Genomic DNA, 25,362 nt, shown 5'->3' on the forward strand with positions numbered 1-25,362 from the left:
GCCTCCCATAAGGAGTGTTAGTCACCATATGGATTTGATTCTAGGAGCTAGCCTTCCAAACAAGGCTGCATACAGATTGACTCCTAAGGAGAATGAGGGGATTAGGAAGCAAGTTGAAGAATTACATGAGAAAGGATTGATAAGAGAGAACATTAGCTCTTGTGCTGTCTCTATAGTCCTAGTACCTAAGAAAGAAGGTGAATGGAGAATGTGCATGGATTCTAGAGCCATTAATAAGATTACCATCAAACATAAGCTACCTATTCCAAAAATGGATGACTTGATGGATTGTTTGAGTGGTTCTATGTATTTTTCGAAGATTGATTTGAAAAGTGGCTATCATCAGATTAGGATCAGACCTAGGGATGAGTGGAAGACAATATTTAGAACTAATGATGGACTTTATGAATGGCTGGTTATGCCCTTTGGCCTCACAAATGCACCTTGAACTTTTATGAGACTTATGAATAAAGTCTTAAAACCATTTCTAGGGAAGTTTGTTATAGTGTATCTTGATGACATATCGGTTTTTAGCAGGTCTAAGGAAGAACATCTAAAACATTTAAGGCTTTTTATGACAAGATTGTATGAAGAAAAGCTGCTGATCAATTTCAAAGGTGTGTTTATGAAGACTGAATTGGTTTATTTGCACTTTGTGGTATCCAAGGATGGATTAAAGATGGATAAGGAGAAGAGCCAGGCCATTATTGATTGGCCTACACCCAAGAGTGTATCTAAAGTAAGGAGTTTTCATGGACTTGCTAGTTTCTATAGGAAATTTATTAAAAATTTCAGTCATATAGTAGCTCCCATACTCAAAACAATCAAGGGTTATAAGAAGCAGTTTGAATGGACTCAAGAAGGGGTTTCAAACTCAAGAGGCTGAAAGGAGTTTCAAATTTCTTAAGCAGAGGATAACCGAACAGCCTATACTTGTGTTACTTGGTTTTAGCAAAGTATTCTAAGCTGAATTTGATGCTAGTGGTTTGGCAATAGGGGCTGTTCTTAATCAACGAAATCCAGTTGCTTCTTTCAGCGAAAAATTAAATGATGTTAAGAAGAAATATTTAGCCTATGACCTTGAATTTTATGCATTGGTACAATCTTTGAAGAAGTGGAGGCACTACTTTCTTCCCAAAGAGTTTGTTGTCTATCACAAATAACCATGCACTACAATTCATTAACAGCCAACACAAACTGAATCGAAGGCATGCAAAATGGATAAAATACCTTCAAAGTTATAACTTTGTGTTGAAACATAAGAGTGGGCAAGTAAATAAGGTTCCTGATGTGTTGACTGAAAAGAGTTTGTTACACGAAATTCAGGCTAATAGTATTGGTTTTGAGAGCTCGAAGGATCTACATGTGGATGATCTTGATGTCAAGGAGGCATATGAAGCTTGTAGTGGTCCTATTAGCAGAGATAGAGGACCATGGATTGATTTTATGTTGCAAGAGGGTTTGTTGTTCAAAGGCAATCGATTTTTGCATACCTAGAAGGTTAATGAGAGAGAATCTATTGAAGGAAAAACATCGTGGCAGCTTGGCAAGACATTTTGGATAGGTTAAGACTTACCTACAACGAAGTATACATTATTATTGGCCAAGGGTGCAGTCTAATGCCGGGAAGTATGTGGAGAGATGCAGAGTATGCCAGCATGCAAAGGGGCCCAGTCAAAATACTAGTTTGTACCAACCATTACCAATTCCATCTATACCATGGGATTTTGTTATGTTTTTGTCTAGGACTCAAAGATTCTATATTCGTAGTTGTGGATAGGTTCTCTAAAATGGTTCATTTCATTCCTTGCAAGAGGACTAGTGATGCAACAAATATTGCTATTTTTTTTTTGAAAGAGGTAGCGAGATTACATAGCATACCCAGTATTGTATTGGATAGAGACACTAAGTTTGTGGGTCACTTTTGGAGAACCCTTTGGAAGAAGTTGAGTACACATCTTAATTTTAGTTCATCTTATCACCCCCAAACGGATGACCAAATTGAGGTAGTAAATAGAAGTTTGGGTAATATGTTGAGGTGTCTTGTTGGGAACACAATTGGTAACTGGGATATGGCCTTAGCACAAGCTGAGTTTGCCTATAATGATTCCCCAAATAGGAGTACAAGTTTCGGCCCATTCTATATTGTCTATGGCATGCATCCTAGGGGTGTATTTGAACTCAGAGATCTTGGTGATTTGGAGAGGATTAGTGCAGATGGAGAAGACTTCTAAATATCCATTCATGACCTTCATGAGAAGGTTAAGATGAACATTGAAGCAAGTAATCAGCAACACAAGTAGTATGTTGATAAGAAGTAGAGAGAAGTTCATGTTCAGGTGGGTGATCTTGTTTTGGCTCGTCTTAGGAAAGAAAAAATTTCTCCAGGTGAATACAAAAAATTGAAAATGAAAAGATAGGTCCCTATAAGATTCTCAGGAAATTTTTAGCTAATGGCTATGAGATTGACATTCCTTCAGGCATGGGTATCTCCCCTATCTTCAATGTAGCTGATTTATATCACTAAAAGGGTGCTGAAGATGAAGGTGCAACAAACATAGAGTCGAAATCCAATGAGGAGCGACAAGTGACCACGCCAACTCTATTGGAAATTGAGTGCCATTTTGGAGAAACAGCTGTTGAAGAAGACCCATAGAAAGGAGTATTTGAGGTTTTTGGTAAAATGTAAGAATCATCCTTTCGAGGACGTGTCTTGGTTGTGTGCACCTAAGATCATAGTTACAAGACTCGGACTCGGCAAGCTAATTTTTTACTCAGACTCGAACTCCGCGCCCGGACTCAGCAAAAACTTAGTGAAGACTCGGCAAATTGAAAAACCAAGAAATTCAAAGATTTTTAAGGATTTAAAACTTGTTTCATGCATCCTTTAGTAAATAAGTGTTAAAGACACAATAATCTCATCAAATAGAAGCTACTTTGAACACATACACAAGTTAACAATGATCACATAAGTATAAATGCAAATTTTAGGCTTGAGCTGAAGAAATAAGCTAAACTAAATAACACATTAGTAATAAAAATAGTGTCAAATGTCTACAAAATTCATGGAACATGAAATCCATGGCATCAAAACATTTATCAACATAAAAGCTAGAGCCTAGAAGTCTAAGGCTTAAAGGAACCAATATCAATGATCACTTGACCTTTCAACCATCCTACATGTGTGCCTAAGATAGGTCCTAGAACGTTCTGCAGCCATAATATTTGCCTGTGTCTCAAGCTCAGCCTCAATGACATCAACATCCTCATCCACATCATTTTCAGGCTCGGGGTAATCCAATGGGTCTCCTTGTGCAAACAACCCTCTACCTTCCTCTATGGTGCTAATAACTACATCTTTTGGCTGAGATAAATGTTTGAGTTTACCTTTCGCATTAAAAAATTTATTGACCAGCTCTTCTTCACTAAATGATGCCATGCTTACAACTTAAACAGGCTAGCAGGATACTCTGCCTTGATATCACTGTAAAGAGCCTACCAAATTTTGACCCAACTTTTTGCTCCAACTCAGCTATATAAATGATTAGGCAATTTATCAAATGGTTTTCTAGTTCTTCTTACAATGTATTTTCTGATTTGAAATTTGATTACGTCATAATAACATTTCATTGCTTTCAATTTTCAAACACAAAGATACAACAATAATTTATTAAAACAAACAATTTTTAATTTTTTTTGCTTTATGGATCTTGTTGGGCACAGAGTCTTAGGCTCAAGACTTGGTGAGTCTACCGAGTTTGACAGACTCTACAAGTCTAAGCGGACTTGTCCAGACTCGGTCGAGTCCAAGTTCGAGTCCAGAGTCTGAACTCTGCAGAGTCGACCCGCCTCTAGACTCCCTGAGTTCTGGCTAGACTCACAGAATCTTGTAACTTTGCCTGAGATATCCAGCTATGGTCATTCCATTGATGACCTCACGAGTCGGAGCTCATGACTCCTTTTGTTCCAATGGGAACCTTATGCAAGGGCATCTATCCCTCTCCTTTTGTTCTAGGTCTTTTTGTTTGATGTTCATTTTGGTTTGCTGAGAGTTTTTGGAGTCGATTTCTTCTCCTCTTTCATCAGTTGACATGGTCCCAAAATCAATTGGCATGTTTCCAAATTTGAGGGAAATCCCTCTTCTCCAATCAGTGTTTGGTTGCACGATTCTATGGGCAGTTCCCATTGGGGTAGTTAGGGATGTTGGAAAAGAGTGGTGATAATGGTTTAGAGGAGGGGCATGGAGGAAAAGACCAAACCGATCAGGTTGGAAGTAGGGAAGGTTGGGATAGAACAGTTTGGGGTTTTTAACCTCTGTGGATTGGGTAGAATAGACACGACATATGTAGGAAATAAGAATTGAATAAGAATATAACTAGTGCATTGTAATCATCTCACCTTATATTGCAGAAATAACATGTGCAGTTAAGTTTTTGTTGTCTAATTTATTGATTGACATCCTGCCTCACATAAACGTTTTTTCTATTGCCCTGTTTTGAGTTCCTGAAGTACCTGTCACTAGTATTGCAGCTGCGTTGCCTAATCTTGGGCACATGTTTGTGAGTGAAAGCTGGTTGCAAAGTGCTTATTGCAAGTAGTCTAAAGTGGAGTGGATTGTGAAGACCATTTTTCATGATACATTTCCTGAGCACATGGAGGAGATCCTCGGGATAAGTTTTTTATCATTTTTTATATTTTTAATAATGTTACAATTTACTGGTTTTGTAGATTTATGATATCTTAATTTGCTGATTTTAAAAAAAAATCTAATCTACTTTAGTTTTTTTTAGTTCATTTTTATATGCTCTCATTTTTAAGGTATTAGAAGCATTGGTAATAGGGCTGTATAGTTGGTGGATGGGGATGAAAATCACAAGGTATATTTTTATGATGGTATAGACAACACTAAAAAGGTGATTCAACATTTGTACGTGTTTAGTAGAAACAATTATGAACTAATCCAGCAGATTCTTGATAGGTGTAACAAAGTTACAAACAGCTCCCACCATTATATTCATGTTGTTTCTCATTATTTGAACATTAAGTTTCTCCTCTCCATCTCATTTAGAGAAAATGAGGAGATTATGGCTGCCTTGAATATGCCATACACATATTCAAGGCAGCTCATTAAGTTCAAGCATTGCCATGATTGGCATCTGGTAACATGATTAGCATTGCTGATATGGAAAACCACATCCAACCACCTAGGTTTTCAATGTATTCGATGAATATTCATTGATAGAACCTAAGGTTTTCAAGGCATATATTCTACTTTTATGGAGTGCTTTAACAATGATATTTCAACTAGAGTTTCAGTTTGTTCAAAATCCATTTACAATTTCTTCATATGCTATGAGTTTAAACTATGTTACTAGGTCATTCCCCTGCACCCCCCGGGTCTTGGTCCAGTTTGAATTGGGTTGTAGTCCTGGTCTGGTCCTTTGTGGGTTCAGCTAGGGTCCTACCCACACCTTGTGGGTTCGGCTTAGACAAACCTAAGCGAACCCTAGCCGAATTTCACCTCCAAATGTGTCTAGCCGGCAAATTTGGATGTTTTTTATCTATTTTTTTTTACTTTTTATTTTAAGGTATTCATCTACAACAATGGTAAAAGTATTGTCAAAACCATGGCATCAAGGAATAATCACCGGGTTGCTATGCTAGAAACAAAATGGAAGGATTAATATATATCATAAACCCTTGGATATTTAATTCTCAATCTCTAATGTTATCAAATTTATAACTATGCATGAATCATGTTTATGTTAAGGACAGTGGATTGTGTCTGCAAGAGTATCAAATGAATGCCTTCAGCACTCTTTCAAGAGTGTAGGGGCAATGATCTATACAAAATAGTGAGCAAGGGTTAGAACCATGTTAGAATCTTAGGGGCAGTTTATTACTTTAAGGAAAACTTAAGCCCTATTCAATTCTCGACACACTTCAAGGTCCTATAAACTAAAAAAGAAGCAGTCTTAATATGCATGAAGATCTTGTGATATAGAATCAAGCAAAGAGAGTGTACAGATAAGCCATCATGAGAGTCATAGTAAACTTTAAATTATAGTGGTATCAAAAGAGAGATCATAGTGTTCTATGAAGGATATCATATGTATCACAGTAAGAAGAGTGATGGATATTATAGTCATCAAATTGTTATTGATGAAATGTCATTCATAGTCTATTAAGGCTATAGTCTATAGAGCTCATAATCACAAATGATTGTCATGTCAAGTAAATGCAAGTCAAATGACCTTCAGGAAGATAGTCATCTGATATGGATGATGCTGATGATATTTGATCTAAGTCGCTGATTCGGATTCGGGTTTGTTTTGTGTTTGTTAATACAAAAAATATATTAAAATCATATATATGCAGCTAGTATGTTTATCTGATCTAATAAATTCTGATCAATGTGAATTAAAAATTTGTTATACCAAGACCAGATACATGAACAAATCTAAACTAACAAATTATTCATTTGCAGCCATAAATAGCTGTTTTTTACTTTCATTAATGATGTCTATTGCTTGCTGTTTAGTCTATTGTGAATTCTGTATTATGATGTAATGTTCATTTGTTAAAAACTTAAAAACACAATCCTAAGCCTAGGCGAACCCAAGGACGTACTAGGACCATAACCAATACCCAGGCCTGCAGGGAAAAACGTGGTAACTTAGTATTTAATCAATGATCAATGATGGCTGATTGTTGACACTTGACATTATTAATTTCTAACTTTAAATTTTAATATATATCATGTCATTCGAGTTTGACTAATATTTGACTATTAAGATGGTGATGCATTTTGCTATGTTATTTGACTATTAATATGGTGGTGTATTTTGAACTTAATTACTGCTGCAAATATATGTATATATTTCTGATTTTTATATGTTTTTGTATGGATGAACTCAAAACATTTTTCTTTGAACCCATGAAGCGAACCCTCGAACCCAAACCCAAGCCCAAACAAGAACTGGCAATGTAGAGTTTAAATGATTTGTGATGAGCTTTTAAAGGTTTGCCTGACAAGGTTTCAGCTCCTTCATTCACAAATGTTGCAGCAAATTGTCATTGGTTTCTAAGTGTTTTTGGCATTGCATCCTTGTTTGATGTTCATTTCTAGCTTGGTCAGAACTGCAACCATATGCTTTTCCCTTTCAGAAGTTTTCACTGGGGTTAGAAGTCTAGGGTTCAAAGCAATAGATTTCAACAGTTTCTATGGAACGCATTAGGTTCAAGGCACCAAGATTGGTTGGTGATGTCATTGATGGGATTTCAAGTTTCTTCAAATGATGTGCCATGTTTTAGAACAAAAGATATATGCTAGAATTACTGAGAAGATTCATATATCAAACAAGTAATTTTCAATTGTTGCTTTTATCATAAGTTTTATTGTTGGACAAGTTGATGAGCTCCTTTTTAATAGGCTACTTTAGCTAGCTTTATTTAGGATAGTTTTATTATTTTGAAGTTCGTTCTTTCTACCTTTTTCAATAGCTTTAGGCATTCTGCTTTAAACACATTGATTTTTGGGATAAATTAATTATTAACCTAAATCTCAAAAATTGGGCTTCGTAACCTTATAAATAAGTGCTTTGAGGACAAAATTTAACACTAATGGTTGATGCTATACCTATGCTGCTGAAATTATTGTTCTAGTGAATGTTTTTTATCTATGTTACTGAGTTCGCCGGTTTTGGTCCTTGCACCCGAATTGGGTTTGCTTGGGGGTTTTCCCTAGGCATTCCAATTGCCCTTTGCTGTTTTTCTTCTGCCATTCTGCATTGTTCCATCTTCCAATTCAATTATGAACTATCAATTAGCATTTGGCATTGATCAAGGATGAAGTATCATATACATACATACATATATATACATATACATACATACATATATATACATATATATGTACATACATATATGTACATATACATACATACATATAGATACATATATACATATATACATACATATCTATATATATATGTATGTATATGTATATATGTACATGTTGTACATGTATATGTATGTGTGTGTGTGTGTATATATATATATATGGACGGACCCAACCCACGAACCCAAAGGGCAAAAAAACAGTTTTTCCCAAACCCACGAACCAGGTTTGCGTGCCTAAACCCGAGCCCGAACCCGAACTGGTAATTTAGTTTTTTATGTTTTTGTTTGTGATAGTTCCATCATATATTTAAGGGTCAGATTTATAATAGGTAATTGATGTCAAGCTTTATGTTACCTATTATAAATCTGACCCTTAAATATATGATGGAACTATTACAAACAACAAAATAAAAAACCAAGTTACCAATTCGGGTTCGGGCTCAGTTTCAAGCACGCAAACCTAGTTCGTGGGTTTGGGAAAAAAAAATTTTGCCCTTTGGGTTCGTGGGTTGGTTTCATCCGTATATATATATGTGTGTGTGTGTGTGTGTGTGTGTGTGTACATTTATATACATACACACACACACATATATATACGCATATGTATATATATATATATATAGATAGATATATGTATATATGTGTATGTATATCATAGAAACGGGACTCGGCGAGTCCGAGTATGAGTCATGCCCGCCAAGTCTCTGGGACTTGGACTCGTCCGAGTCTGGCGAGCAAAATCGCCAGACTCACCGAGTTGGCAAGTTTGACTCGGCGAGTCTTGAGCCCCAAACTCGGCTACTGGCTGGGTTAGTAAAATGACAAAAAAAAACATTTTAAAAAGTTTTTTTAAAATGAATGGTATCATCTTTGTTCACTACAACCTCTGCCTGAGAATGAGAAAAATTAGGGTTACAACATGCCAGCCAATAGAAAAATAACACCCGACGGCTTTATTAAATAATAAGTTTTTTTGGCCTCGGGAGCGCGCAAGGGGCGCTGCCCCTTGACCCCACCTTGGGGGTGTTGCCCCCAAACCCCCGTCGAAAAATATGGGGGGAAACTGCATCAATAGAAGTAGGGAAAATTTAACCTCTGAGTCTGATGTCCAAGTCTGGCAAGCAAAATTGCCAGACTCGCCGAGTTGGCGAGTTTGACTCGACGAGTCTTGAGCCCCAAACTCTGCTACTGGCTGGGTTAGTAAAATGAGAAAAAAAAACATTTTAAAAAGTTTTTTTAAAATGAATGGTATCATCTTTGTTCACTACAACCTCCGCTTGAGAATGAGAAAAATTAGGGTTACAACATGCCAGTTAATAGAAAAATAACACCCAACGGCTTTATTAAATAATAGGTTTTTTTGGCCTCGGGAGCGCACAAGGGGTGCTGCCCCTTGACCCCACCTTGGGGGCGTTGCCCCCAAACCCCCGTCGAAAAATATGGGGGGAAACTGCGTCGATAGAAGTAGGGAAAATTTAACCTCCGAGTCTGACACTGATTGGATCGACCAGGTAGATATAGAGGCTGAGACTGTAGCCATGGCAGAGGAGGAGCGGAGAGCATGAGCATAGACAGGAGATTCAGAGGCAGATAGTGACACGGATGTTCCTGATGTTGGTGAGCATGGCATGGTGTCACGAGGAGCGGCTATGGTTGTCGAATCATCCAGGACCTACCTTAGACACCTTCGCAGGGGGCTGGGGTCGGAGGGTGCAGGGTCCTCTGAGCCATAGGCTTGTAGTTGTATTTACCTTCGGTATTTGTATGAAACATTTGATGATGATCATATGATGACATGGATTTTTTATTCCATGTGTTTTGTAATATTGTATACATTTGACAATATTTATATATCTATGTTTGTTATTTCCTTTAGCTACAATTTGCGTTTATGCTTATGTGATTGATGTATACTTGTGTATGTAATCAAATGAGTTGAGTTTGATGATGTTATTGTGTCTTTAAGGTGTATTCAATAAAGGGTGCCTGAAACAAGTTTTAAATCTTTAAAAATCTCTAAATTTCTTGAGTTTTTCACTTTCTCGAGTCCAGCCGAGTCTGACGCCGAGTCTCGAGTCCGAGTCCAAGTCAGCCTTGCCGAGTCCGAGCCGAGTCCGAGTCTTGTTTCTTTGATGTATATATGTGTGTGTGTGTGTATATACAGACGAACCCGACCCACGAACCCAAAGGGCAAAAAAAGTTTTTCCCAAACCCACAAACTAGGTTTGCGTGCCTAAACCCGAACCAGTAACTTGGTTTTTAATGTTGCTGTTTGTGATAGTTCCATCATATATTTAAGGGTCAGATTTATAATAGGTAATTGATGTCGAGCTTTATGTTGATACTATCTACCTACCTAGGTTGGAGCTTTTATGCAACTTAGTAGTTTTGTCCTTGGAATTGTATATTGTTGTCTCAAAAAACCCACCAAAACTCTGCAACTAGAATAAAATTTCGACTTGAACTGAAGGGTCAAAAGCCTAGCTGAAAATTGCAGAAACCCTAGGAAATTTTTCAATCTACGAAAAAAAAACCTCCAGGTTGCAGACCCGAAAATCTCCAGAACCCTAAAAAAAACATGAACTGCTTCCCAGCACAAAGAAATTCGCCCACGAACCAGAAACCCTCAAAAAGCCTTCAAAAAAGCAAAATCCTTTTTTTATAAAATAACAATAAAAAAAATCTGGAAAATATTCCAGAAAGAAGGCCATGAATTTTTTTTTTTAAATTCGCCAAACTCTAAAGAATCCCATCGACCTGCTATAATACCATGAAAAATAAATTGAATGGATGATTCAATAATCGGATAATCTATTCAACAATATAGAAGCGTATATAAAGAGATTACAAGGACGACGTTCTAAATTAATAACAAGTCGTTTAAAGTGAACTACTAAAAAGCTAAACGCTAAATAAAGCTTAAAAGATAATTAACTAAAAGGAAAAAGCTAAATGCTAAATAAAGCTTAAAAGTTAATTAACTAAAAAGCTAAATGACCATTAAACAAGGAACTGAATATTGGTAACTAAAATATAATTAAATATTCTAATAGATCTTGCCCACCTAACATGATAAATTTCCAACTATGATTGGTAATGCAATTCATGTAATTAAATATATTGTTGTCAATAATACTCAGTAATCCTTATCATAGCAAAAGCTTTAGTGCCTCCTTTCATCTTCAATTGCATTAAGGAAACACAAGGGTCCCTTAATACACCTCTAGCAGCAAGATGTAATGTGCTTGCTTTAGTGACATTCAGCTAGATAAGAACAAAGTTCCTGGGATGTCAATTTATTAATTATTAGATTATATTGATGAATAAATAAGTTATGGCACACAAGTTCTTTATATTAACTGGGATGTTTCTTTTAATTGATAAACAGTCTAATATTAATGTTTCTCTTTTTTTTATTTAAAATAACACAAAATCCTTTTGGTAGGCATTCAAAGTTCTTTTCTTATGCTCTGCTTATTTATTATTCGTCATACTCTACAAATGGAACTCTATAGAAAAGTAAAATTGCTATTTAGTGTGATAAAATGTCCATGTATTAAGAAACATTCTGATTGTTCAAAACATGTTTGATATAGGTTGCTAAGAGTATAAAGATAGTCTTAAGGTCTGGACAGGCATTTTTGTCCATTAAGCTGGATATGAAGAGAATAGACTCTCTTCAGCTTGACATTAATGCATCTACAGTGGCCGAATCTGTTTTGAGAGCTCCAAAACTAAAATTGAAGCAGCAGGTTTGTACCTGAGTAATATCTTTTTACATAGGGATGTATCTAGGATAAATTAATGGGAGCTTCTTATATTTCATAATCACTGATCAATATTAGATTTTTAAATGTGTATGTTTAAGATTAGTATAAATTTTTATCTCAGATTCTGATTTGAGAAATTTTGCAGCACCTTCGGGTTTTAGACCATGAGAAACTGTTGATTTTTCCTCCTGAAGCAGATAGAATGAAACTTCATTTTGCCATGCAATCATTAAGAAAAATGCTTACAAAGGTGGTTGTGAAGGTCAGTGAAAGACATGCAATTGAGTGCTCATTACATTTGTATTTAAATTTATGGATTTTGGAAAAAATGATATGTTTTGCTCAATGATGCTTAACGTCTTAGCAATCAATTGTAATTTCTCTCTTTTATCTTTGAATTATTATGTTTTTTTTCCGTTCTTTAATTTCAGGGTATTTCCACAGTGGAGCGTGCAGTCATTAACCAAGACAAGGGAAAGTACAATCTATTAGTTGAAGGGTCAGTTACATTTTGTTGCGATTGCATTTTTCACTAATACAATGAGTGGGTAGATTTTGGAACCATTAAGCATTTACGGATTTATATGGTGATTTGCTTCCTACTTTTGTTCCAAGAATATGTACTCAACATTGTATTTGTCCCAAACATAACTAGTTATTCAAATGAAGGTATTTTATTATCTCTTCATTTTAAGGTGTGGTTGCTATTTTCTTTTCTTTCTGAACTGAGGCACATATAGAACCAACAGTAGAACTAGTTGCCTTATGCTTTCTGAATATTGACTTTAGTAGCAACTTTAGAAATGACTCCCTCTTTTTCAATAATGATTTCGATCTTGGTAAATTAACATAATAACACCACTGGATATGCAATTCTAGAAACAGATGGAAAGCCTGAATGTAGACTGGTTGGAGATAACTTAAGTGTTTCCAATACTTGGACAGCATTATATGTAAGAGGTGCTTTTGATTGAAAATGGCAGTTGCTTGAACATAATCTCTATGTTCTTCCACTAAAAAATGTTAGCTATAAAAACTTAGAAGTTGTATTCCTTTGGGAGATCCTGAAAAAAAAAATTTCAAAAAACTTGATTACCATGCTGTCTAATATCATGTTTCAAAATTAATTATACAATATATCTGTATCAGTTACCATATCCAATACCATATTTGATTCATTTAACTCTGCTACATAGTGATAGTGAACTTAGAGTTCATTCTTAAGGTTTTTCATTATACCCTCCAACTAGGTCAAACATCCATTATTAGAGTAGCCTGAAACACCTATGCCCCTCTTTGGGCATGTGTATCCCTGTATCCAAAATGGATACGTATTTGATACAGCCTGGATACATGTTGGATACTATACCCATGCGTGCCAAAGAAACCTTGATTTCCAATCTTGCCAAATACTATGTGATTTAATTTTTTCAAAATTTGATGTAAATCTTCTTAAATTTAATTTAAAAAAGCTTCATTAATGCAATTTTAAAAAGAAAAAAATTGGTATAAACAAAACCTATACCAAATGAGAAAGACAAATGAAATGTTTTTCTATTTCAGCAACCCATTTTTTGGGTTATCTTTTAGTGCAACTCTAGTATTTTTGCATATTGTAAATTGTTAAATCAACTTATAATTATTTATATAGCAATTATGTGTCCACATTGCTTTGGAAGTAATGAAAATCTCCTCTAATAACTTAGAAAATTGTGTTCAATATATGTATTTGTGATTTTTTTATGAATATCGTATCCATATTGGGGGTCTTAAATAATGGCCATATTCTTATCCGTATCCGTGTCCATGCAACTTTGTTCATTATATATTTCCCATGGATTGTGCCTTCCTCGGTATAATAAGCATGTGAGGCAAATGGATCAATTAGGTCAAAATTTTCAATTATTTACGCTCACCATCAATTGTTAGCTAAGTACCTGTTCATCAAAAAACCTAGCTGGATCCAGGTTGGATTTGAACCTATTCTAGATTCAGAACTGATCCACTTGTTGGTCAGTCCAAGGTTCAAAGCCTTTGTGGTTTTGTCCAGGATGAACCTGGGTGAACTTGTGACAAATTTACACATTTTCAGACTGCTGCAATGAATCCAGGCATTATTATTATCTTTTCTTCTTTTAATGAATTTCAACACATTTTTTAGGGTTAATTTGTTCACAAATCTACGATTTTTTATTTCTTAAAAAAATTCATCAATTTGGACTCATTTCTTTGGACATTGTGGGAGATAAAGCTTGTCGCAGTTTGAGCTGTTTGAACAGATGCATGATGGGGGCTGCTGAGTTACAAAGCATTTTCTGAACACAATTAAGATGAAATAAATCATTTTAGGAGATCTCACAAACTGTGCGTGAAAAGAAATCATTTTACCCTTTCCCTCACCTAAATCTACTCTTTATTCTTAAAATCATAATAATTTTCAGCAATGCCTCCGAGGAATATTACTAAAGTGAGGCAATGATCTTCATTTCAGCAGGAGACATCACAAGTGTTTTCTTTTTATTTAACACAATGTTAATCAGGTTTGTTTTATGGACAAACTTAACCTAATTTTTTCTGCAAATCCTAAATCAAACCAGTAGTAGGATCAAAGACTTAGATTGTTAGCAATACCCCTTACAGGCATAGCAATTTTGCTAAGAATGACATACCATTAATTGAAATTCACCTTTATGAATCCTTCCTGTATTGAAGAATCAAGACAATATATTCATTGATTCAAAAGATATCTCCACCAATTCTGATATAAATGTTTCTCAAGAGACGCTTTAACTCTCTCCTTTGCCTATCATTAGTAATGCTGTTTTCAATCAATGTTTATCTTTTGCTAGAGTTCTTGCAGATGTGGACTTGGATGACCAAAATGAAAATTGCAGAGTGGATTAGAGAGCATAGAGGGAATAGAAATGAGAAAAGGAACTATATTAATAATGTTTGTGCACATTTCCTAATGTTAGGTGCCCACTATGGCAGAAAAAATATTTCATTTTAGACATTATACATTTTAAAGCAAATAGTGCCTAGATTAGACTGTCCTTCGAGCCTTTAGGTATAAAGATTGTGTTTTAGGCCTGTCCTGTAATAATTGCAATTCTGTAAAGGTCTGCCAACTAAATCTACAAGATCTTGGTGCTCAGGCCTACAAAAAGAGATTTCTTAATGATAAATTCCTTCAAGAGGAGGGGTTGAAGGCCCTCCCATTTTTCAGACTTGTTACTGATCCTATTGAATTTGGGAATGTGCCAACTTTTGTTAGGACTTAGGAGATCAAATGGACCAATGCGTTCGCAAACAAATTTTAAAATATATTGAAGACAATTTCAGGATTAGTTCCCTGGTTTCCCTAGGGCTGCTTTCTAGCTTCCAACTTCAGGCCAATCTCTTGGTCATCTTATTCATTATTAGTTGGGAATCACCTTCCATTAATAAATGTAGACAGGCCATCAAAAGTGCAAGTACAAATCCCTCGACCAATCTTAATTTTCTCTACTTCATTGTTTGTTCTGATTGATAAAAATTGACAAGGCTGCTAAAAGGATTCCATTATGATCCATTAAGAGGCATCCTGCTTAACAATCCTTGGGTTTCCCTTTGAGGCCCCATCCAAATTAGGTTTGATTCAACCTGAGGGGGGTGCTCTCCATTTGGCTTGTTCCTGCTTCTCCTCTTTCATCCAGTAACCCCTTCACGAGTAAAATGACATTCCAGACCACTGGTTTAAAAGTACTTTGTCCCTGGCATGTGTATTTCAGGGCTACCTTAAGCTGCCCTGATCTCACAGAAGACAGAGCCGCTTCTATTTCATCCGTGCACCTTTTGATGGCCTCTCCAATTCTTAAAAATCCTCCAGTTCCCTTTCAGTCATATTCTCCAGATTACTGTCTGATGGTGCTGCATCCATAGAAGTGCAAATCCTTTGCTTGTTTAAGGCCAAGATCAGATGACTGCATTGTAAAATCACTTTAAGTTTTTATTAATGAGAGTTGTTAAATTCTTCCCTGTCCTGTCCAGACATATCTATCTGCATATCGGATACTGGATAAAGATACAGTACTCACAGATATGGCACATATACCATGTCAGAATGTATCCAGACACAGGCCTATATTGAGGCCATATTTGAAATGTCTAGATATAGTACAATGCCATTTGATGCTGTATCCAGTTGATGGTTATGAAAAAGTGTAATTTCATTAACAAAACACATTCTAATAAAAAACAATACCATTTGATACTGTACCCTGCTTCTTTCACATATTAGTTACTATCTTGTCAACATGCATAGACTAAATTGTCTAGATTGATAAACTTAATTGATTCCTGTGACAAATGTGCATTTATCAAGCAGTGTTAAAATGCCATTTCAGAATTGTATGAGTACAAGTACCATCTTTGCTTGGGAAGATGTTATTTCAAGCATTTTTTTAATTTAATGTATAATTTCACCATTTGCAGTACAAATCTTGCAGCTGTGATGGGTATTGAAGGAGTCGATGGAAGAAATACCAAAAGTAATCATGTTATTGAAATCGAACAAACACTTGGAATAGAGGCGGCTAGAAGTGTCATAATTGAACAAATAGAGTATACCATGAAGAGTCATGGGATGAGCATTGATATTCGGCATATGATGCTTCTTGCGGATGTTATGACATTCAAGGTATCAATAACTCGCTATTCAATTCAATATATCACTGTTGGGAAGAATTTTCCTTTTTAACCATGCTTAGTAGTAGCAAAATATATTCTTGCACACGTGTTTTATCGTGGTTGATTATGTTTCTATGTTCTTTAACATATTCCAATAATCTATTTGGTTTTGACCCTTGGCATTGTACAATACATACAATAATGGGTAAATCCCAATTTCAAACATATAGCTTTTTAAATAGCAAGCAACTTCTATGAAATGATTGTGGTGAGGTGGAAGTATTTCAATTTCAAATTTTGGATTTTGAGAGAATTATATTATGTGCATTTGAATGTGTGATATATGTTCTTATCATATTATCTTCTCTTATCACTTTAAAGAGTATATTATAGCAGCAAATTTATAGAACTCACAAATTTAACATCTTGTGTCCTTTATGGTGTTTAATCTGTTTTCAAAATCTTATCTTCAAAAATCTATAATTTAACAGAGTTTTGGAATGGGGGACACAAGGATAGGTTTTGGGGACGGTGGATCTATATACGAAAATTTGGAGATGGTGGGGGAGCAATTGAAACATTACTAATAAAAGACTTTTTAAATTTGGCAATTTATCTAATATGTAAAGTTAAGTTGTAGACACAATAAATCAATTCAACTAGCAATGCATTGAAAATTTTGAATATCAATATATTATTATCTTCAACATCATGATCAGATTCAAGTACAATGGGGCCATGAGCCAATGCCTTATCAATGTAATCATCCTCCCCAAACATCATGGTACACTCATTGTTAAAACTGTTGAACCCATCTTGCTAAAACTTGTCCAAATTGACACCAACCAAACTTGCTTGTGCAATCTTACCCTCATCAATCTATGTTGAGTTCTTTTAGTCTACATCCCACTATGTTTCTAAAGTCTCCTTGTATGCAAATCTCTTGTGGTTCATGAGATGCAAGGTATTATGTACAGCCACAAGCTTTTTTGCTTTCTTACAGTAAGGCTATTACTTTTGATAGAGTGGATGAAGTTGTATGTAGACCAACTCCTCTCAATATCATAGTTAAAAAACTTGGAGTTGGCAATTACCTAGTTGATCCAAAAAATTTAAAAACTAGGGACTTGACAAAATCTCGGCAATTTATCAAACATGAAAAATTACCTTAACTTTTAAAAATATGCTTAAAAAACTTGCATATTACTAAATTTATAGACCATCCTACTAACCTCCTTCATATATAGATCAAAATTAGAGTTTATACACTTATAGACCAAAAAACAAGTTAAGTCATAATGCACGCTCTTTTGAGTATTGTAAGAAGACATCTTAATTTTGTAAAGATAAAGTGCAAGGGTGCTATCAGGTAGACAATGCAAGAAAAATTGAAGCCACAATTCGTTGCAATATATGATTGAAGGTTGAATAGTGGCAAGTCAACTTCTTAAATGTAATGTCCCCACCTTTTTAGCATCTCAGTGGAGTTCTTAGCCTTTACATTCTCCGAAGGCTAAGTGGAGAAATAAGGAGAAATTGATTAAATTAATTTCTTATTAAGTCATTAAATAAAATAAAATAAAAAAAGGTGACTTTATATTTAATTAATTTAATTAAAAATGACTTAAGTGATTTATTTAAATATTTTAATGTTATTATAAAGTTATAAAGTAACTTTATAATAATAAAGTCACTTTAATATTATAATGTGTGAATATGTCTTTAATCCCACATTGGCCAAGCAAGTGTTCGAGCTCTCATAAGAAAGAATAAAAAGGGACTTAAGAGCTCATTTTATATCATCCATCCCGAGAATTGATATTTGTTTGTTATGAACTTGGGAGAAGAAGCCAAGGGTTTCTGATTCAGTCAGCCATTGGAGAGCGACAATTCTTCAGTGTTGCAACCATTTGAGGTGGTGAAATATCCACTGAATTTGGCATTTCAGGAGAGCTTCATTTTGGAGTTCTATTTGGGCTTTAAAAAGAAGGGAAGACATCTAGGGTACGCAGATTTTCGAATATATATCAATTGCAGAGCTACAGTTTCATTTGGCAGCCATTAAAAATCAGAATTGAAGCAATCATTTCAAGATACAATTGCTGCTACAGTACCCGTGCTACAGTAGATGCTACAGTAACTGCGCTACAGTAATCCGTGAATAGTGAAACGCTATAGTGGCGTGAATAGTGACGTGCTACAGTACTAAGAAATCAGGCATTTAATTGGCAAATTATTCGTAGCTATAGCAGGAACGTGTTTAATTGGCAATCCATTGAAGAGTGGAGACCATCATTTGCAGCAAGCATTTTACATATCAGGTTCTCTAATTTTGCTGTCATAAGTTTTGGAAATTACATGTTATACCTTTGTAACTATTTGGTGTGAGAATAACTAATAAAAACTTCATTATGCTGCTGCCACATAATTTCTAGTTTGCATGCCAAGTGTTTGATGATTTGTCAAGCAGCTGTAGTTGTTATTTTTAGTTACTTATATGCATCAAAATCAATTGGCATATCATTTCTATGACATTGTTAGTCAATCTTTCATGGTTAGAGGCATTCAAAACATTAATTGCAGTGTACAAGACCCAAACAATACAAACAGAAAACTCATAACAGCAAGTACAGACTTTGCAAGACAAGTGTTTGACAAAATTCCCGAGGGTAGAAATCAATGATTTAAGGGCAAAGTTAGTAAGGGTTCTTACATTAAATCAATGAGCATAATAATTTTAAGGTACTAGGCTTGAATTTGAAGTTACCTTCATCCTTCTCACTAGGTGCACATGTATGATCATGGGAAATGTCGGTATAATCTTAAACTCATGTTACTGATTGTAGAATGTAGAGCATTTTTTTAGAATATACATAACAATAATGCAATGTTATTAACAATGATGCTTTTCAATAAGTGCATACATGCATACCCACACTGTTTTGCCATTTTTTTATTTAAAGATGGAAATGTTGGACATATTATCATTGATGTCAAGATTGTTATCATTGATGTCAAAGGTGCATTGGAGATTGTTGGTAAGCTTATTGCCATTAGTGTCAACAAAGACGTCATGAATGTCAAATATTGTCATTATGTCAAAGGAGAGAGTATTAGCTGTCCAAATTTGAAAGGCCCTACTTAAATGATGAAGTTTATACTCACAAGGTTTTTGCTAGACATTTGAAGATCTTGGTTGTTAATTCTTGTAATGTCGGTCGTACAATTTCATAATTCCGATGCATGAATTAATTACATGTTAACATATATGTTAATAGATAAACTATTAGTTATACGCTAACAATAAATAATAAATAAAATCTAAATCGAATTATGGTGTTTGCCACCGTCACACCCTTTCATGTTAACAGGCTATGATTAAGCGATTCTTAATCGCGTTCCTCACAATCAGCGATGATCTTAATTGTGTTAACGTGTTGGGTTATCATGAGTGGTACGTAGGGGAGAGATGTGTCTTCCCACGTGGGAAGACATATCTCTTCACTACGTACCCCCTCATTCACATATATATATAACACGCATACAATGAGGAGGAACACAATACCGAAATCGATAAGTGTTGTGCATCCTTCCAGTTACACTACAGTAGTTCAAGTTTGATTTCAGATTATATATTCATTCCTTCTATCCTCTTGATCACAAAATTTGAATAAACTTAACATGGTATCAGAGCTAAGTTAAGGAAGATCAAATTAAATTCTATAATGATCATATAGACTTTCACTCGGCTCTTAGTAGATCACATTCCTATAATCCTAATGGCAACCGGAGTTAGGTTTGAAGATCAACTAGATGGAGCATCAAATTTTGTATCTTGGAAATTCAGGATCATGCTTGCTTTGAAGGAAAATAAAATTGACTCCCATGTCAAAAGTGAAATTCCTAAACCCTCGGATGATACGGAGAAAATTCAGTGGAGCAAGGACAGTGAAAAGGCTCTTAAGATAATTGTGGATTCACGGAGAGACCACATTATGCCAGTTATTTCTAAATATGAGATGGCTTTTCAAATGTTCAAAACCCTAGCTGACATTTATGAAATGAACAACACTAGCAGGGCTCTCATCTTGAAGAATCAACTACACCATATAAAGATGAAGAAAGGAGAGACAGTTACATCCTATTTCTTGAGGATCACTGAGCTTAGGGATCAACTATCCACTATTGGACATCTAGTAGACAACAAAGAACTTGCTATGATGGCCCTAAATGGACTTCCTGCCTCATGGGAATCGTTCATTCAAGGAATCAGTGCTTGTTCTAAATTTCCTAAGTTTGATAGATTGAAAACCGATTGCATTCAAGAGGAATCTCGGCTTGTCACAAGAGGAATAAAACAAAACAATGGTAATGAGGACATTCAAGTTCTAAACTCTAATTCTCACAAGAAAGGAAAGAAGAAGAACTTTAAGAGAAAGAGGGACAACGGCTCAAATGGAAAGGGGTCTTCAAAGAAAAAGAGAGACATTTCTGAAGTACAATGTTTCAGATGTGACCAATATGGGCACTATGCAATGAAGTGTCCAGACAAGATCAAGCAACTGGCTTCAATGGTAGAAGTTAAGAAAGGGAGTGATTCCGAGAAACTAGTCTTCTACTCAACCCTCTCTAGTCAAGTCACCTCCAGTTCCAACACATGGGTGATTGACAGCAGAGCATCTTGACACATCACTGGATTTCGTGAGCACCTAGATACACTTGTGGAAAATTCAAATGAAGTGAAAATTGGTGATGACTCAAATTATCCAATTATGGGAATAGGAACCTGCAATATCAACCTAAAGTCAGGCATATCCCTACAGCTGACTGGAGTTCTATTTGTACCTGGTATAAACTATAAAGAGAAACCTTGTCTCAGTTTCTGCACTTGAAGATAAGGGTTACAGATTAACCTTTATGGAAGGAAAGGTACTTGCTTGGCCAAAAAACTCCACCATCAAGAAAGACCACACCATTGAAGTAAGACAAGGGAGCCTCTACAAATTTTTCACCACTACACCTCAAGCCTTGATTCATGAGACTCCAGATTCGTATGAACTTTGGCACAAAAGATTAGGGCACCTTCATTTCCTTGTCCTACCTAAGATAGAGAAGATGGTGATTGGCTTACCCAAGCTAAGTCACGGTTCTGAAGGAGCCTGCAAGGGGTGTGCCTTGGGAAAGAATACTAAAGGGTCTTTCAATTCTAGCAACCATAAATCCAAAAATGTATTAGAATTAGGTCATTTTGTACCCTCCTTAGGGGGATTTTTATATTATGTAATATTTGTAGATGATTATTCTAGGAAGACCTAGACATATTTTCTAAGGTACAAAGAGTCTGAAGAAATCCTCTCTAAATTAAGGAATTCAAAGCTTTTGCAGAAAACATGATAGGTAAGAAAATCATAATCTTAAGAACAGACAATGGGGGGGGAATACACTTCTAATATGTTTAAAGATTATTGTATAAATGTTGGGATTAAGAGGGAGTTAATTGTACCTTATAACCCACAACAAAATGGGGTAGCTGAAAGAAAGAATAGGACTATAGTAGAAGTTGCTAGGGCTATGTTGTTTGACCAAAATATAGAAACCTCATTTTGGCCTGAAGCATCTAGGACAGTTGTGTACATTCAAAATAGATGTCCTCGTTCTTTTCTTGATAATAAAACCCCTAAAGAAGCCTTTACTGGTTACAAACCTGACATAAGTCATCTTCGGATCTTTGGGTGTCCAGTCTATGTTCATGTTCCCAAAGAAAAGAGATCAAAGCTAGAACCTTCTGGAAAGAAAGGGGTATTTGTTGGGTACAGTGAAACCTCTAAGGCTTACAGAGTATACATACCTGGACAAAGGCAAATTGAACTAAGCAGAGATGTCATCTTTGAAGAAATAGCATTCAGGAGGTCCAAAAGCTTTAATAAATTAGAACACCAAGATCCCCCTACAAGCATGGATGAGGATCCCACCCCTGAGATTCAGGGAGAGGCCCCTGAAAATGCTGAGCATGAAATTCAAGACTTACCTTTAGAAGAACATTATCCCAAAACTAGGAAGAGACCACTTTGGGCTAAAAAGATGCTTCAAGAAGCTGAAAATTATGCTGCTCCAAAGGGTACCTTCAGAGAAAGTAAGAGACCTAACCTATTTTCCAGTTATACTGCCTTGATGAGTGAGACCATTGATGCAGAACCTTCCTGTGTTGGAGATGCTCTCAAGCATCAAGTTTGGAAAGATGCTATGTCAAAAGAGAATTGGTCAATTCTAAAAAATGATGTTTGGGATATTGTGCCTAGGCCTAAAGGCAAATCTGTGGTATCTTTTAAATGGCTCGTCAAAATCAAACATGCATCAGATGGCAGCATTGAGAAGCACAAAGAAAGGTTTGTTGCCAGAGGTTTCTCACAGAAATAAGGTATTGACTATGAAGAGACATTTGATCCTGTTGCCAGATACACTTCTGTCTGAGCAGTTTTGGCTATTGCAGCATCTAAAGGATGGAAAGTCCATCAAATAGATGTTAAGACTGCTTTTCTGAATGATAAGATTGAAGAAGAAGTTTATTTGGAGCAACCTCAAGGTTTTGTGATTCATAAGACTGAATTGCATGTCTGCAGATTAAAGAAAGCCCTATATGGACTGAAACGGGCCTCCAGAGCATGGTATGAAAGAATTGATCACTATCTCTTGGAATTAGGATTTTCCAAGAATGAAGCAGATCCAAATCTCTACTACAAGGTAATCAATGGTGAATTATTAATTCTCATTCTGTATGTTGATGATCTACTAATCACAGGAGGGGATGATCGTATTTCTCGGTGTAAGAAAGAATTAGCCTTTTAGTTTGATATGAAGGATTTAGGAATTCTTCACTACTAACTTGGATTGGAAGTTTGGCAGCAGGCAGATGGTATAATCCTTAATCAAGGAAAATACACCATTGATATACTCAAGAGATTTGGAATGATGGATTGTAGATCCATGACAACACCTATGGAGACAAATCTGCACAAGCTAAAGGAAGCAGTTGCAGAATCAGAGTTTGCAGATCCTACCCTCTACAGACATATTATTGGATCTCTGATGTATTTGGTAAACACAAGACCTGATATATGTTATGTTGTTAATACACTAAGTCAGTTCATGTGTGAACCTAGGGAAATACATCTTGTTGTTGCAAAGCATATTCTGAGATATCTTCGAGGAACTATTGGTTTTGGTCTGAAATATAAACATGTAGACATTGACCTACATGGATTCACTTATTTTGATTGGGCTGGAAGCGTAGTTGACAAGAAAAGCACATCAGGATGTTGCTTCAATTTAGGATTAGGAATGATCTCATGGATATGTAGAAAACAGTCTTCAGTTGCTCAGAGTTCTACATAAGCTGAATACATTGCAGCCTCCATGGGAGCAAGAGAAGCAATATGGCTCCGGAAATTGCTTGTAGGACTGTTTGGTCAGCCCTTAAATCCTACTGTCATCTATTGTGACAATCAAAGTTGCATCAAGCTCTCAATGAATCCAGTATTTCATGACAGGTCTAAACACATTGAGATTCCTTATCACTATGTTCGAGATATGGTGGAAAGGAATGTGATCCAACTGAATTATGTTAGTACAGGTGATCAGATTGCAGACATTCTTACCAAGCCTCTCTCCAGGATCAAGATTGAACACTTTAGAGATAAACTTGGTATGGTTGAAAATGTTATTTAATTATGAGATAGAGTCTCATTTATTCTGATATACTAATATATTTAAGATGTTTAATGTGTAAACTCTTTTGTCATGTGTGTGACTCCATGACTTCATGGGCCCCCTGTGAACATTATTGAAGGGTGACGACTTTTCAATAATGAACACTTGTTTCAAATTGATATTGTAAGGTGACGATTTTACAATTATCAATTTATCTATCTTGATGGATATCATCTGACTTGATATCTGTGGACATGTCATGATAGTATATATCTCTGAGACATTATGGTAGATATCAGTTGGTTGGTATCATTAAATAAACCATAATTATGATAGAGATCTTCATGGTGAATATTATGGACATAATATTCGTGGACATGCCATGAATCATTATCAGTATGGTAGGCATCATGTGACTTGATGCTAGTGCACATACCTTACTTGATAACTATGAGTTATGGTGAGTATCATGAGACTTGATATTCATTGTTGAACCATGTCTCTGAATATCACTATGGTGTAATATCTTTTCTTTTCATAATCAATGGATGAATTGTGATGTTTTCTCTATCATGAAATGTGTCCTCCCTGGCTAAGAGGGAGTGTTAATTCTTGTAACGTCAGTCGTACAATTTCATAATTCCGATGCATGGATTAATTACATGTTAACATATATGTTAATAGATAAACTATTAGTATATACGCTAACAATGAATAATAAATCAAATCTAAATCGAATTATGGTGTTTGCCACCGGTCACACCCTTTCATGTTAACAGGCTATGATTAAGCGTTGATCCTCACGATCAGCGATGATCTTAATGGTGTTAACGTGTTGGGTTATCATGAGTGGTACGTAGGGGAGAGATGTGTCTTCCCACGTGGGAAGACATATCTCTTCACTACGTACCCCCTCATTCACATATATATAACACGCATACAATGAGGAGGAACACAATACCGAAATCGATAAGTGTTGTGCATCCTTCCAGTTACACTACAACAGTTCAAGTTTGATTTCAGATTATATATTTATCCCTTCTATCCTCTTGATCATAGAATTTGAATAAACTTAACATTGATGAGTATTGTGACGTTTTCACACATTGCCGCATTGCAAATGGGAACCCCCTCTTTTGATTTCAGTTTTAGGAGTTTGATAGGTTAGATTGCTAAGAGCGATCCTTTGGAATGAGTAAGTTTGAATTGATCTCACAATCGACACTTTGAGGGTCAAGGATTCGCAACATTCGTTGGTTTTGATTGAAATTAGGCACGAATTAAGGCAAGTTACTTTTGGAGGATAAGCATTGTA

General features: G+C 35.6%; 1 protein-coding gene across 11 annotated transcripts in view; it reads left to right on the forward strand.

Moving 5' to 3' along the window:
• LOC131077053 (DNA-directed RNA polymerase III subunit 1) overlaps positions 1 to 25,362 on the forward strand; it is a 275,512-nt gene that overhangs the window by 236,585 nt on the left and 13,565 nt on the right. For 9 of the 11 annotated variants that reach the window (XM_058014431.1, XM_058014432.1, XM_058014430.1 and 6 more), the window contains 4 exons: positions 11,499 to 11,654; positions 11,818 to 11,934; positions 12,104 to 12,171; positions 16,146 to 16,350. In XM_058014431.1, the coding sequence (XP_057870414.1) occupies positions 11,499 to 11,654; positions 11,818 to 11,934; positions 12,104 to 12,171; positions 16,146 to 16,350 (546 nt within the window). Of the gene's footprint in view, positions 1 to 11,498; positions 11,655 to 11,817; positions 11,935 to 12,103; positions 12,172 to 16,145; positions 16,351 to 25,362 lie in introns of those variants that run through there. The other 2 variants (XM_058014439.2, XM_058014440.2) reach the window with 2 other exon arrangements.

The sequence above is a fragment of the Cryptomeria japonica genome, chromosome 9, assembly GCF_030272615.1.
Source record: "Cryptomeria japonica chromosome 9, Sugi_1.0, whole genome shotgun sequence".
Taxonomy (NCBI): domain Eukaryota; kingdom Viridiplantae; phylum Streptophyta; class Pinopsida; order Cupressales; family Cupressaceae; genus Cryptomeria; species Cryptomeria japonica.